The sequence below is a fragment of the Heloderma suspectum genome, chromosome 17 (genome assembly GCF_057233095.1).
Source record: "Heloderma suspectum isolate Gila_16-S chromosome 17, 16-S_ref, whole genome shotgun sequence".
In the NCBI taxonomy this organism is placed as follows: domain Eukaryota; kingdom Metazoa; phylum Chordata; class Lepidosauria; order Squamata; family Helodermatidae; genus Heloderma; species Heloderma suspectum.
The window spans coordinates 13,687,679-13,702,564 of record NC_139474.1 but is presented as its reverse complement, the minus strand read 5'-3'; the positions used below and the strand labels follow the sequence as shown (position 1 = coordinate 13,702,564).

The window sequence follows — 14,886 nt, the reverse complement described above, 5'->3', positions numbered from 1 at the left end:
CTGATGGAGGCAGTTGTGCCAAGCTAAAAAAATGCATCTTTTAACTGCTCTAGTTGGAGCCCCTCATGACACTACCATATGTAATGAAGACCAAGAAGTGCCAGGCTCTCCTCAGGCCTACAAGATGGCTGCCCCGTTGCAAAGGGAATGGCTAAATCGGCCTCTGTGGTCAGCAGTGTTAGTAACGAAGGCCGGGAAGTGTTGGGCTCTCCTCGGGCCTACAAGATGGCTACCCTGTTGCCAAGGGAATGTCCAGATTGGGTTTCAGTGCCAGCAGTAATAAGAAATGGAGTACCCTGGAGTGTATGCAGAGTCAATTGAGTAACCACAACCAGACCCCACCCACCTAGGAGTAAATAAGCAGCACTTCCACCATAGAAGGAGTTAACATCTAGGCATGCTTTTATTAACACACCACTAGCCTATTGCCTCCTTTAGGTCCCGCTAACTCACCAGCAACCCACTCTTCCCAGAGCACAAATTGCTCAGGTCTTCCTCCAACCCTCTGTGACCCCAAACGGATTTCTTGTGGATTCTTCCTACCCCTTTTTTCCTACCCCTGCCCTGCTCTGAAAGTACCTGGAGACTTCCACGAGTGCAGTACTCTGTCAGGATGCAGATGTTCGGGGGATCAATGCAGGCTCCAATGAAACGTGTCAAGTGCTTGTTTTGAACATCCCGCATCTGGAAAGAACACGGAGGCGTGATTAAAGGGCCTGCATCTTGCCAAGGTACCAAACATCCTGCCCTCAAACACACACACACAAGGCTCCCACAACATTCCAGACAATTCTGGAGCTCAGGGTAGCTGCATATACATTACTAGGAAACACAGTTTGCATTCTGCAAGCAGAGAGATGTTCCTGGCTGCCACTACAGATGCAACCTCTACTAAAGTGTAACTATCAGGGATGCGGTAGTTGCACCCTGGATTGTGGATCCTACACTGAGCAGGGAACTGGACTAGATGACTTCCAGGGCGTCTTCCAACTCTATGATACTATGCAGGAAGGAGAAGTCCCACATTTTGCACAAGGCTTGTTCCATTCTGAAAAGTACATTCCTGGCTGCCACTGCAAATCCACCCATCGGAGGCTGCTTGAGGCGTGCGAAGTCCAGCACCCATAATTACATTCCAGCACTCGTGTGGACTGCCTTGTTCTCTGCTTGGCCTCTCTTATAAGGCAGATTTTATTACATCCCATGTAAGAGAAGTAAAAATGCCAAGTTTTCAAGCTTTTATGGCACCAGAGTATATTCAAATTCACCTTACCTGTGTACCTAATGAAAATACCCAGGAGCAAAAATAAACAGAAACTGCTGCTACATGTGACAGAAAGGTGAACTTTTTCTATCTCACATGGAAGCAACTTCATCATTTTAATATCTGGGTCAGTGAGAGTGTGAGAGAGATCCAAGCACAGAGAACTGAGGGTTTCCCTTCCCAAAACTTAACTCCGCAAACAGTAGAGAGGAGAAAAAAATCGGGGGGGGGGGGAGAGCGGAGATTTATATCAAGACAGCCGACACCCTGCTATAAAACACAAGAATGATTTATTGTTCGTTTTGTGCCCCTGGGGAATTCTTATGTCCAGGATTTTCAGAGCTTGGGCAATCATGCACTGTTTCCCCACCCCCACCCCGCAACAACCACAAGTCTAATGACCCCCTACAGAATCCCAGAATCCCAGCAGGCATAGGAGAAACACCCGCTCCAAGAAAAACGGAGGGACCTCAGTTCCACACGGCACCTCTGTGCTGAATCTCTCTCTTTCCTGGTGGAGGTACAGAATGCATTTCTTGGGGTCTGGGTGTGTGTTTTTGGGAGGGGGTCTAACATTGCGCAAAACAAGCTTGGAGAACCCTCGGAGGGAATTGTCCCAGTTCCACGAGACACATCACTGCGAAAAACGGAATCCGCACTCATGGGAGACAGGAAGGACTGCACACACGACAGGGCGAGGGTGACTGACATGTGGAGGACTTGCCAGAGGAAGAGTATGCACACAGACAGACGCCAAAAAAAAAAAAAAAAAGCAAGCAGGGTGCAAATATCTGTCACCCTTCCAGCCTCCACTCCCAGCTATTATCTCTGCTTGTTCAGATGGCTGTTCGAGATTCCAGCCCCTTGTTTATCTTCTCGCTCGCTTACCCGTGCGCGCACGCACACACAGAGCCGTTCTTCTTGCTTTAAGCCACTCTGCTTGTTAATTAAAGGAGGAGCAGATGGCCATCTCCCTGCCGCTTCCTCGCTAATGATTCATTAGCCCTGGTGCTGGGCGGCCCGGGTGCTGGCCTGTAGCCCTCGACCCCCTTCCATCGCTCTTTAGTCTTTGCTAATGAGCTGCTTTCTGCCTGTGCCAGCAAATGCCCCAACAGCGCAGCGCCCCCTGCTGGTGCCTCACTAAATCGCTATGAAAGGGACGCCAAAAGCCAGCGGGAGCATGATGCAGTACGAAGGGGCGGAAGGGTAAGAGGAGGGCGTTCTTGCTCCGGGAGGGGCGCCCAGGAAGCTTGCACATCAGAACGGCGATGCAGGCTGTTCAGGCCTTTGGCTCATGCCCAACCCGGCTAACCCAAGGTGAATCACAGAATCGTAGGATAGTAGGGTTCGGCGGGGCCTATAAGACCACTGATTCCAACCCCCTGCTCAATGCAGGAATCCAAGTCAGAGCATCCCCGACAGATGGCTGTCCAGCCTCATCTTGAATGCCTCCAGTGTGGGACAGCTCAAAACCTCCTTAGGGAATCGGTTCCATCATCACATTGCTCTAACAGTCAGGAAGTTTTTCCCGATGTTCAGCCAGAATCTGGCTTCCTGTAACTTGAGCCCATTATTCAGTGTCCTGCACTCTGGGATGATCGAGAAGAGACCCTGGCCTCCCTCTCCGTGACAGCCTTTCAAGGACTTGAAGAGCGCTATCCTATCTCCTCTCGGTCTCCTCTTCTCAAGGCTAAACATGCCCAATTCTTTCCGTCTCTCCTCATAGGGCTTTATTTCCAGACCCCTGATCATTTTCATCGCCCTCCTCTGAACCCTCTCCACTTTGTCTGCATCCTTCAAGGTGTAGAACTGAGATGGTGACTCCCTCACTACTAGCACCTTGCATGGAAGGGAACGGCCTCCCTGAGCATTTGGACAGCCAGCCATTCCACCTGAGGCGGCAAAAGAGCAGTAACAGTGTCTCATGTTTGTTTTAAATAACAGTTTTTTTGCATGGGAGGGATATTGCTTATGTATTTTTGATAAGTTTGCAAGCCGCCCTGGGAACCCTTGGTCATGAAAGAGTGTGGAATCAGGGGTGTGGAACTTCTTCCAGCTCTCGGGGCCTGCATTCCCGTAGTGGATGTGGCAAAAGCGGCGGGGCCAAAAAACCCAGCGTAGTTTAGCTTAAAGCTCTTTACTGCCAGTAGCTAAGCCTGAGAAGAGGCATTTCAACCTTTTAGAAAGGCAGGAAAAAACATGAAAAAGCTGAGAAATCAAGCGATTGGTGGGACGAGGAAAGGGGGCATGATGGTCTAGGGAAGCCCAGAGTGCTAGACTGGGATCCTAGGCAGGCCAGATTTGGCCCCTGGGCCTGAGGTTCTCCACCCCTGATGTAACGAAAAAGAGAATTCCTAATTAACCTAAGAGTAATATGTGTATTTTGTGATATCCTTTGTAAGGCACTTTGAGAGCTGATTTAGCTTAGGAGCAGCTAATTAATAATAGAGCTGTGCACAGATGGCCTCTCGAAATTCTCCACCTTATTTGTGGGCAGAGAAATTTGGGAGATAATTTCACCGAATTTCTCCAGAGGGAGGAGACATTCTCAGCAGTTTCTCCCAGGGAGGGCTCCCCATTGGCACGGCTTGTAGCACAGCTTCTTTCTTTTTTGGTAAGGGTTTTGGGGGGTCTTCGGGCTGCAACAGCATCAACTACCTTGGCAGGCTGGCCCCCCATTTTGTATCCCCACACAATGCAAGTGGGGGCAGTGCTGTGTCTAGCTCCAGGGATGAGTAGTGCTCTGCCAAAATCTGTCCTCCCATTTCCTGAAAGTTTTCTTCCCCCCTGAAAGGAGCTTCCATTGTTCTGCCTCATTCTCAGGACAGTCTATAATGTGTGTCGAGTTTCTTTTGGTGGTGTTTTTGAGCTTACCTAATCCCAGCTAGCCTCCCAGGCTGCCTGTACTTCGTGATCCGAAAAAGCCCCATGGGAGGAATTACCTCATGATGCCTTCCACTAGGCTTCAGTTGAAGTGCAGGGAGCTGAGGAGGCTACAGGCTGCCAGAGAGACGATTGTACAATGAAAGACAGGCCACTTGTGCTCATTCCTCAGCCACCTCCTAAGCAAGGTAAGCCCAAGAAACCCAAACCCAACCCTTGAGAACCGCTCCGAAATTTCTCCAGTACTGAATTTCTTTTCGAAAGCAATTTCTCTTCTATCAAATTGAATGAGAATAGTCGAAAAAAATGTGGGAGACATTTTCAGCACAGCACTAATTAATAATAATGATAATCTTCTAGCAAGTTCCATGTCAGACAATCGCCACTGTCCCAGAGGTATACCACCATTGCCCCCGTGCACCCACAGCTCTGGAGCCATTGTCACTTTCTCCGCCATGTTCTGCCCCGCGAATGAATGGGCTGGCACACTTACATGTTTCAACTCAAAGAGCACATTCCTCGTCATGTCGATGCGCTTCCTGTTCACGTATTTCATGGCCACAATGTTCCCCTGGGAAAAAAAGAGGTGGCAACCAGAGAGAGAGAGAGAGAATAAAGGGAATTATTTGCTAATGTTTTGAGGGAAAGAAGGTTTGCCAACGGGGCTGTTTTGGGTGGCAGACATTCACCCACCTACCCAGGCCGGTTCCACAGTTTTATGGGCCACTGGTGCCATCAGGGTAGGTGACCAGGGTAAAATATCCAGGACCCCACTGAGCAGGAGGCTGCTCCCTGAACACAGCAGCAGGGCTGGTTACCACATTTTGAAGTAAAGTGAAGTAATAATATCCATGACCATCTTAAAAAGTTGGGCCCTCTTAACACTATTAAGTCCACAGTCTATGTGCACCCCTGGCAAGAGCCTTCAGGAATGCCCCCCCGCCCCCCCTAGGCTATGAGATCTAAAGCAAAATATCTCCATGTGAGGAAATTAGCTTCAGTAGCTGCTTGACTCTCAGCTGTACGCAGAAGCTCTTTCCACAGTGTTTCTGCACTGTTCAACGTATAAAGTAGTGAGATGGGTGGGTTTTAATGTAACCGTGACAGAAACACTGGGGAGAGGTCACCCGTGCCCACTCGGGCCTTACTTCCCATTCAGTCGATTGATCCCAGAACTTTGCACTGTTCCTGGCTCATTTCTGCTACTAGAGCCGGGAGGGGAGAAGGGTGGCTGGAGCAACCAGTTGTGAGGAGTAACAGGGGGTCGCGGGGTAGGGTTGAACACAGCTCTCCTGTGTGCTCTTTCCAGTATTAAAATAACACACACGCACACAGCTCGTTGATATGTAAACAGGTAGGGACAGGCTAATCCGTTAAGTTCGATTTTGCTTAGTTTTTCATTTTGCCAACATTACGTTCATTCCATCCCATTTCCACATCAGTTTGTGATTTCCCCACACGTAAAAAGTCTCCACAAAAACGTGTACATAATTTCGTGTGCATTTCTCCTCATGCACGCATTTTCACATGCACTTTTTCAAACGTACACATTTTTCTACCAAGTGATTTCCCCCATGTAATGCGTTGTTGCGCAATATTTTCAGTAACGTGTGTGTTTTTGTGCCCGCTGTCCCCCAGCAGACTCATTTTGCCCCTACTATACATATTTTTGTGTGCGTTTTTAATTTATAAGGTGCAGCGCAAAATTCGGAAAAGTAGAAGTATCACCATAAAACTGCACTCCAATGCATGTGCACATTCAGGAACTGCGTATTTGATAAGTTCGCATCACAATGAGAACCCAACTCATTTCTCACCCCTCCCTATAAACACGGCTGGCGCGCAAACATGTGATCTGGCTCTCATGCGTGCTGATTTCTCCGCAGCGAAGCAGCGAGATGCGATGCAAGCACTCTCTCCTCTAGTGGAAACTCGGGTTCCTGAAGCGGACAGGTCCCACCTCCTTGGGCGAAGGCCCCGCCCCTGAATTCCAGGATCCGATCAAGACTGAAGCTGCTCTCCGAGCCTCACCTTGTAATAAGCTGTCTTGGCGTAAACCTGGAACTGTCCCTCTGTGGTGAGCAGGGAGCCGTAGTTTGAACCTCTCTGAGGAGGGAAGGAAAGCAGTGAGGGAACCCCCTCTCTAGGGAACAAAACCTACCTCCCACCCACACCCCCGATTTCTCCTGCTTGATTTGCATGATCTATACGGGTGGAGAGCTGCAGTGCCTGAAAGCCCTGAGCTACAAATCAATGACTTCTCAGTTTCGGATCCCTCCCCGGCCACGACAGACCAGCCACTATCTCAGCCTCTTCGGTCTGGGAGATGAAGACGCTAAATAACAAAACCATACACACCCACCTCGCAGGGTTGGTGTACCTATTACAACAAGATAACGTATGTGGAGGTTTGAACACTCAAAAGGAGCTGTCTGAAGGCTAAGAGTGATTGCGGAGTTCACATTATTTTGGCGCAGGGTTTTAAAACGTGTTTTTAAGCAGACGAAACAAAGAGGACCACGATCCTGCAAGAAAGGGCTCAGCGGGCGCATCGACCCATGCAGGCTCCAGCGAAGACAGGCAAGAGGGCACTGACCAGAGAGAGCGTGAGCTTGCTGCCCATGCTCCGGAAGTTCTTCTCCAAATTGCTCGACTGCACGTCCTCCCAATGGACGCGCCACAGCTCCGACGCCAGCTCCTTCTCCAGCTTCATTTTCCTGGGGAGTAGAGGACAAGGACAGATGGCAGGGCCAGCGCCAGGGGCTGGCATGGTCGGGCACTTGCCGAGGGGCAGGGGCCCACTGACAAGAGCCCTCTGGACATGCTCCTCCACCTCCTCCTCGCCCTTGCAACTGCCTTGTTCACCTGCCTCTCACTCTGCCCCAGAGAGCGGAGGGCGGGGAGAGGATGAGCAGTAGGTGCCACGGCCTCCTCGCTCCCTGCCTGTTAATCAAGTGGCAGCAGTAATAAGAGGAGCCACTGCGGCTGGGGATAATGGCAGTGAGAAGGGAGACTCACCGAGGAAGGGGGCCCGTCGAGGATGGCTTGCCCAAGGGCCCTCCAAAACCTGGATCCAGCAGTGACAGCTGGCATCAGGTTGCCTACACCCTGACTTCAGGAATTCACACCACCACAAGGTATCAGGATGGACACTAGGCTCCGGTGGCTTTCAAAGGGGATGAGTCAACCTTCCTGGAACGCTTGATACCCAAATGGAACCTCCTTGTGCAGAGGCAGGGTGTCATCGGAATGCTGATGTGGAGGGCAAACCACAGAGGCGGGAGGGAGTGCCTTCACTCCCTGTCTGTGTCACAGGGGTGGGCAGAGTCAGAAACAAAACATTGGGTGGCCAGCGGGGCTGTCCTTTGTGCTCGGCAGCCCCCACCCACAAAACCCCTCCGGGCCCTCACCTGTACACAAAGAAGGCGGCCATGATGACGAAGGAAAGAAGCAGGGTCATCGCGAGAGACAGGATCTCCAGCAAGGAGAAGGAGGCTGCAGCAAAGGGAGCAAAGAAACGTGGGAAGGATGTTGGTTGGTTGGTTGATTTACTGAATTTATATCCAGACTTTCCCCTACAAGCAGCACTCAAGGCAGCCAAGCCAAGGACAATACAAGGGAGGAGAAAATATAATATTATTAAAACGTACGAGCAGGTCAATGGAAAATTTAAAAAAGAATCAACTCAATACAAAAGAAATTAACAAAATAGAGAGAAACGAACCCCCCCATTAAAACCTACTTCAGCAAAGAAATCAGCTCAAAAGCCCAAAGCCTGCCTCAATAAAAATGTATTTGCCTGCTGGCAGAAGGAGAAGAGAGATGGAGTTAGCCTGATCTCCCTTGGCAGGGAGTTCTAGGGCCTGGGAGCAGCCACCGAGGAGGCCCTGTTCCGCATTCCCACAAATGTGCCTTTGATGGTGGCAGTGCAGAAGGAAAGGCCTCTCCAGAGAATCTTAAAGCCCGGTCAGGTTCGTATGAGAGAAAGCTGTCTTTCAAATAATCTGGTCCCAAGTAGTTCTAGGGCTTTGTTGGCCAAAACTAACACTTTGAATTGTGCCCAGAAACAGACCAGTGGCCAGTGAAGCGGCTGTACAAGGAAGTCATGTGCTCCTTGGAACTGGCCCTGGTCCACAGCCTGGCTGCAGCATTCTGGACTGGCTGCAGCTTTTCAAACACTTGTAAAAGGCAGCCCCACGTGGAGCGCATAACAGTAGTCCAAACAGGAGGTAACCAAGGCATCTCTCACTGTGAGCCAGCCAATCACTTCCCACTATAGCCCACTCAATGCAGCCAACTTGCTGGACCTCAGTAGGTCCCGGGCTGGTTGGTGCTTGGATGGGAAACTGCCAGGGAACACACACACACACATGCACGCACGCACGCCACGTGGAAGCAAGGCAGAATATGTCAATGTAATAAACTTATCCATCAAGAAACCCCAGAATGTGTGCACTAAGCAAGGCCCTATTGGGCCTTAAGCACTTAGCATGCCGTTTGGGAACCGCCCCCACCAAAGAATGCTGGGAACTGGAGTTTGGTGAGGGTGCCAAGAGTTCTGGTAGAGAGATCCCATCCCTTTTCGAACTACAATTCCCAGGATCTCCTGGAGAAAGGGCAGTACTATGAACCCAATTTAAGCAGCTATGCCACCGAGTCGGGGCAAGGGGGCATGATAGAGATAAGAATGCACAGCCAGCAGAAGGCAGCTCTACACCCATGCGCCCCTCCCAGATACCTTTATGACATATTGGGTTGGTGTTCTCAAAGCCGCAGATCGGCACGTCTCTCGGAATGGTGTTCCCCGGCCAGTGAATATCCTTTCCGGGGGCCATCTCAACCTTCTTGGTGGTCCCATTGTAATTGGCAACGATCTGGAGAAAGATACGAGTCGAGGGAAAGGAGAGAGAGTGGAAGATGGAGGAGAGGGAGGCAGGGTACCACGCTCCCCCTACTGTTTAACACTGACAGCACAGATGGACACCTTCACAGAACACGTAATGGAGTCACTGCCACAAGGGTGTGGTGACAGCCACCGGGTTACATGCCGCTAAAAAGGGGCCAGGCATGCTTGCAATTGATGCGTCGATCAACAGCTATGATGTGGGATAGCGAAGTGAAACCTCCATGTACAGAGGCACTCTAGCTCTGAATACCAGGTGCTATGCGGGGGGCAACAGCAGGGGAGGGCTGTTGCCTCTGTGCCCTGTTTGCGGGCTTCGCAGGGGGAACTCGTTGGAGTCTCTACAGAGTTAGGATGAGGGACTGGACTAGGAATTTATTTATTTATTATTAAATTTATTAATTGCAATGGGCAACCTGCATGCTGCTCTCGTGATGTTTTGGAATACAACTCCCATCAGCCTCACTCAGCATGGCCTAAGGATTGTGGGAGTTGTAGACCAGAACCATCTGATCCGGCTGGGCCATTACTCTCAGATGGGCCTCTGGATACCAAGGCCACGGTCACCTGCTCCTTCACTAACCTCAAACTCCCCCACTACAGGGTCCATGTCCCAGAGAGAATAGTCCGTTTCCCGGTCTCCATTCTGGTCGATCGTCAGCACCCCCGTGACCCCTGCAGGGTAGAAGAAGAAAAACCTGAGCGTGCCCAAACGGATCCTCAAGGAGAGTGCATCTTCTCCACTTCTCACTAGCATGACATTCTCGGATGCCCAGCATTCAGAGATGCCAAAACGTTCTCTGTTCGTACTGCTGCTGCAAGCCAATTTGAAATGTGTTTAAAAACAAACAAACAAAACCTCCTGGGGAAGATAGTGGGGGGAGAAAGAATCCTGGCAGCTAGAGTTTGGGGAAGGAGCTCTCTGTTAAACATCCCCAGAGGTCTTTGTTAAGGTTTCGCTACTCTGCATCATAAAACTGTACAGGGGAGCGAAGGAACAGCAGACATTGGAAGCTGCTTTATACCAGGTTATATTATTAATATTGCCAGCACTGACTGGCAGCAGCGCCGCGGTCCAGGGGTCTCAGGAAAAGGAGGGTCTTCCTCATGACCTGCTCCTTTTTTAACTGGAGATTGAACCTGGGTCCTTCTGCATGCAAAGCAGGACAGGGCTTTGAGTGCTTTGCTCTGAAAAGTCTGGGTTCGAATCCCTCTGTATTCAACCTTTAAAGCAGTTTCTGGTGCTGCATTAAGGTTGCCAACTCTGTTTTTCTGACCCGCTCCTCATCTTAGGGCTTCATCACATGGAGCTTTTATCCTGCGATTGAGATTGCTCCTGTTTGTGGGCTCTTTACATGATGCCATGACCCTCCTGCACTACATGCCCTTTGTTCCATTTTTAAACCGATCGCAGATAATGAGCTATCAAATTACCCCGTTGTGTTCCACTTCAGTTTCCTCCGTGAAAAGAGTTAAAGTGGCAAGAAGAGGAGCGAGATCAATGAAAGTTAATCGAAGACTCAGATACCGGGGGGGGGGGGGAGCATGTGCAAAGGGGGTCAGTTGTGATCCTACATTTAAAACGGAGGCAGAAAGCCCCGTTTTAAATGCAGGACTTTAGGCTGGTGTAGAAACGCCCTTAAACAGCTCCATAGCAGGCAGGTACGACACCATCCTCTAAGTGTTAGGAACAGCTATATCTATTGCATTTGGCCAATGCAGATGGGTGAGAATTTTGCCTTGGTTGGGTTTTGATAATAATTTATCCAGACTTGCAACACCCTTCGTATTTATAATTGGAGATTGTATAGCTTTGAATGCGGGAGAAAGCGACACTGACAAATTCCTCCAACCTTGCAGGAGCTCTACGGCTGGTTCCTCTCCCAAAACAATCACAGTAACAATACTAATCCTTTAAACACATCCACACAGTAAAAATGAGGAGCGCTTGAGAGGTACCGACCGTAGAAGGTACGATTCTGCATCTGGCGGGTGACGACCGTGCCATTGGAGATGGCACCCTCTTGCTCCAGGGTCTCGTTCACAGCTTGGGCGTAGAGCATCACGCCGTCATGGAAGGAAGCAGCAATGTAGCTCTTCTGGAGGATGGGACAAGGACCAGTCAGGTGCCACCAGCGAGAGACAGGGCTGGACGGACACCGCTGGGCCAAGGGTGTGGCGTTCCGGCAGTAATCCGACACATCAGAACTGACGGTGCTTCTACAGCAGAGGTGGGCAGGCTCCGAGCTCACAGCATTTGCTTTGTTTTTTGTTTTTACTATGACCCCGAGGTCTGCACCAACGGGAGCCGGGAGCAAAATCACAGCTCAGGGGGAAGAGGTTGACGCAAAAGTATTTATTTCGTTTAGGCTGCAATCCTATGCATGTTTAGACAGGAAGAGGTTCTACAGCTATGCTGGCTGGGGAATGCTGGGAGTTGGAGGTCCTTTTTCTGTCTAAACATGCATAGGATTGCACCCCTAAACACCTAATAAAAAAAGATTTCTCTAGGCATTGTGAAATATATTTTTGTTTACAATGGAACAGGTACAATAAAATTACAATAAAACGTCGGATGTAAACACTAAAACTACCATCGGGTACAAGAGTTAAAAGCACACCGCAGGGATTAAAATAGTATGTCTTTATTCTAAAAGACTTTTAAAAGCCTGGGGGAACAGAAAAAGTATTTGCCTGGCACTGAAAAGATAGCAGTGTGGATACAAGGCGAGCTTCCCTAGGAAAAGCACTCCAAAGCTGGGTGGCGCAGGGGCGGAAACATGATACAACATAGTGGCTTGGTGACGGAGACAATTGCTTAGAACAGGTTTGAGCAGAAATAGATCTCCAGAAGTTCATTCATTTGATTTCATTTATTTATTACATTTCTATACCACCCAACAGCCAAAGTTCTCTCAGTGGTTTACAAAGATTACATCACCAAAATCTATCAGAACATATTAGAAAACCAATTTACAAAAATATAACAGTTTTAAATAATCAACAGTAAGTCCCAGGATCCATTAAAAACCTTATCACATGCTGCCAAATGCTTGGGCATAGAAGGAAGTCTTAACCTGGTGCCAAAAGGATGACTATGTTGGTGCCAGGCGGGCCTCACTGGGGAGAGTGTTCCACAATCGGAGAGTCACCACCAAGAAGTCCCTCTCCCTTGTTGCCTTCCTCTGAGCCTCCCTCTAAGGAGGCACTTGGAAGAGGGCCTCAGATGATGAGCGTAGCATGGGACAGATTTTGGACTTCAACTCCCAGCATTCCTGACCATAGGCCATGCTGGCAGGGGCTTCTGGGAGTCAAAGTGCAAAACATCTGAAGATCTACCTTCTGCCCACCCCTGCTATAGACACCTTTCCACAGGTGATCTGCCTGGCTTTTTAGATGCTCATTCCGAAATGCCACCTAAAAAACAAACCCCGCTTACGTCAGCAGGCAGCTGGTTGCTGACTTTCCATTCTGGATTGTATGTGGTCTGTTGATGCTGTTATCTGCCTATGCCAGCCTTTCCCAACCTCCCCCCCAGATGTTTTGGACTTCAACTTCCATCAGCCCCAGCCAGGAATGGTCAGGAATGCTGGGAGTGTCTTCCAAAACATCTGGAGAGCACCAGGCTAGAAATGGCCCTGGCCTATGATGCTGCTTAGCTTATGCATGTTTTTAGCATATGGATTCTTTTATTGCAGCCGTGTATTAAAAAGAAAAGTCCACAAACGTTACTAGGCTGCAATGTACTAGCTTGCTAAGAGGCCAGCAGCCTGCGTTTCCATGCTGGCTGTGCTCTCTACTCTTAGCCTTTTAGATTTGGAGGAGGAGGTGCAGGGAATGCTGATCAAATTAGCAGATGACACAAAATTGGGAGGGATAGCTAATACTTTGGAAGACAGAAACAAAATTCAAAGTGATCTGGATAGACTGGAGCGCTGGGCAGAAAACAACAGAATGACATTTAATACGGATAAATGCCAAGTTCTGCACCTAGGAAAAAGAAACCAAATGCACAGTTACAAGATGGGGGATACGTGGCTCAACCACACTACAAGCGAGAAGGATCTTGGAACTGTTGTCCATCACAAGCTGAATATGAGCCAACAATGTGACGTGGCTGCAAAAAAGGCAAATGCTATTTTGGGCTGCATTCATAGAAGCATCGCTTCCAAATCCCGGGAAGTACTAGTTCCCCTCTACTCAGCACTGGTTAGGCCTCATCTGGAGTACTGCGTCCAGTTCTGGGCACCACACTTTAAGAAGGATGCAGACAAACTGGAGAGGGTTCAGAGGAGGGCAACAAAGATGATCAGGGGACTGGAAACAAAGCCCTATGAAGAGAGACTGAAAGAACTGGGCATGTTTAGCCTTGAGAAGAGAAGACTGAGGGGAGATATGATAGCACTCTTCAAGTACTTGAAAGGTTGTCACAGAGAAGAAGGCCAGGATCTCTTCTTGATCATCCCAGAGTGCAGGACACGGAATCATGGGCTCAAGTGACAGGAAGCCAGATTCCGGCTGAACATCAGGGAAAACTTCCTGACTGTAAGAGCAATACGACAATGGAACCAATTACCTGGGGAGGCGGTGGGCTCTCCCACACTGGAGGCCTTCAAGACGAGGCTGGACAGCCATTTGTCAGGGATGCTCTGATTTGGATTCCTGCATTGAGCAGGGGGTTGGACTCGATGGCCTTGTAGGCCCCTTCCAACCCTACTATTCTATGATTCTATGATTAGTCATTCAAAAATGGCTTCTGCCAAGCGGGCTGACAGATGAGGAACGGATGACTCCATCCTTCCGCCCTTCCGCTTGCCTGCTGCGTTTCCATGCTGGGCATCAAGGACAAGAAGACCCTTTCTCCACAGCTGACACAGAATCCAAGCAGGCTGGCGGAGGAGGCTGGAGCAGTCTGTCTCTCCTCTGCCAGACTACTCACTCACCTGCATGGAATTCCTGGTCGGCTATGGCGAACAGGTGAGTTGTTAAATACAAGGCTGCTTTATCGGATATGTTTTTAATATGTTGCGGTGATTGCCATCGTTACGATCTTTCTCATCAGCCTTCCCACAACCAGCTGGCTGGGGGATTCTGGGAATTGTAGTCCAACACATCTTGGGGGTACCAGGTTGGGGGAAGGCCGATCGTCATGATAAAAAACCCATCCACAGGCGGGGATCGAAGGCACATGATGCAGCCAAGCCACTTTACTGATGTGAAAGCTGGTCTGGGGATGACCGCCTTGAATCCCGTTATGGAAGAACTATGGGATCTAAATGAAAAAAATAAACCTGTTGCCTTGGATTGTGCTGAAAGACAATGGCAAACCAGAGGTTCAGGCATTCCCCGAAGAACAACGGTGGGGCACCCTTTCTCCTATGAATGGCCACTAATCTACTGGAAAAATAAATGGGCAGGGACACAGCCGATGGTAGGCAGAGCCAGAGCCAAACGTGGGGGGATTGGCAGGATTGCATAGCTCCTTCTCTGTCTGCCCTACCTCATTCCTTCTCTGCCTCTCTCTCTGAAGGGCACACACAAACACACAGATACACAAAGAGACTAGGGTAACTTGTGGCCCTCCAGTTGTCATCAGACTCCAACTCCCATCAGCCCTAGCCAGCACAGCCAGGGGTGAGCGATGATGGGAGCTGCAGTCCAACAACATCTGGAGAGCCACAATGTGCCCAGCCCTGGATGAAGAGGAAGAGATGCCGAGAGGGGCCATTTGGAGAGCAAAGAGGAAGAGATGCCGAGAGGGGCCATTTGGAGACCAGCCCTGCAGCGCCAGAAAGCCGGATGACGGTGAGGACCACGCGGAATCAGGCCGAGGGCT

General features: G+C 49.7%; 1 protein-coding gene across 2 annotated transcripts in view; it reads right to left on the bottom strand.

Moving 5' to 3' along the window:
* Window positions 1-14,886, bottom strand: part of NPR1 (natriuretic peptide receptor 1) — a 53,268-nt gene that overhangs the window by 14,823 nt on the left and 23,559 nt on the right. For both annotated transcript variants that reach the window (XM_084824459.1, XM_084824460.1), the window contains exons 4-11: window positions 11,014-11,149; window positions 9,634-9,725; window positions 8,886-9,021; window positions 7,558-7,642; window positions 6,744-6,864; window positions 6,179-6,253; window positions 4,641-4,718; window positions 580-684 (exon numbers count right to left, since the gene is read on the bottom strand). In XM_084824459.1, coding sequence (XP_084680585.1) covers window positions 580-684; window positions 4,641-4,718; window positions 6,179-6,253; window positions 6,744-6,864; window positions 7,558-7,642; window positions 8,886-9,021; window positions 9,634-9,725; window positions 11,014-11,149 — 828 coding nt within the window. The remainder of the gene's footprint in view (window positions 1-579; window positions 685-4,640; window positions 4,719-6,178; window positions 6,254-6,743; window positions 6,865-7,557; window positions 7,643-8,885; window positions 9,022-9,633; window positions 9,726-11,013; window positions 11,150-14,886) is intronic.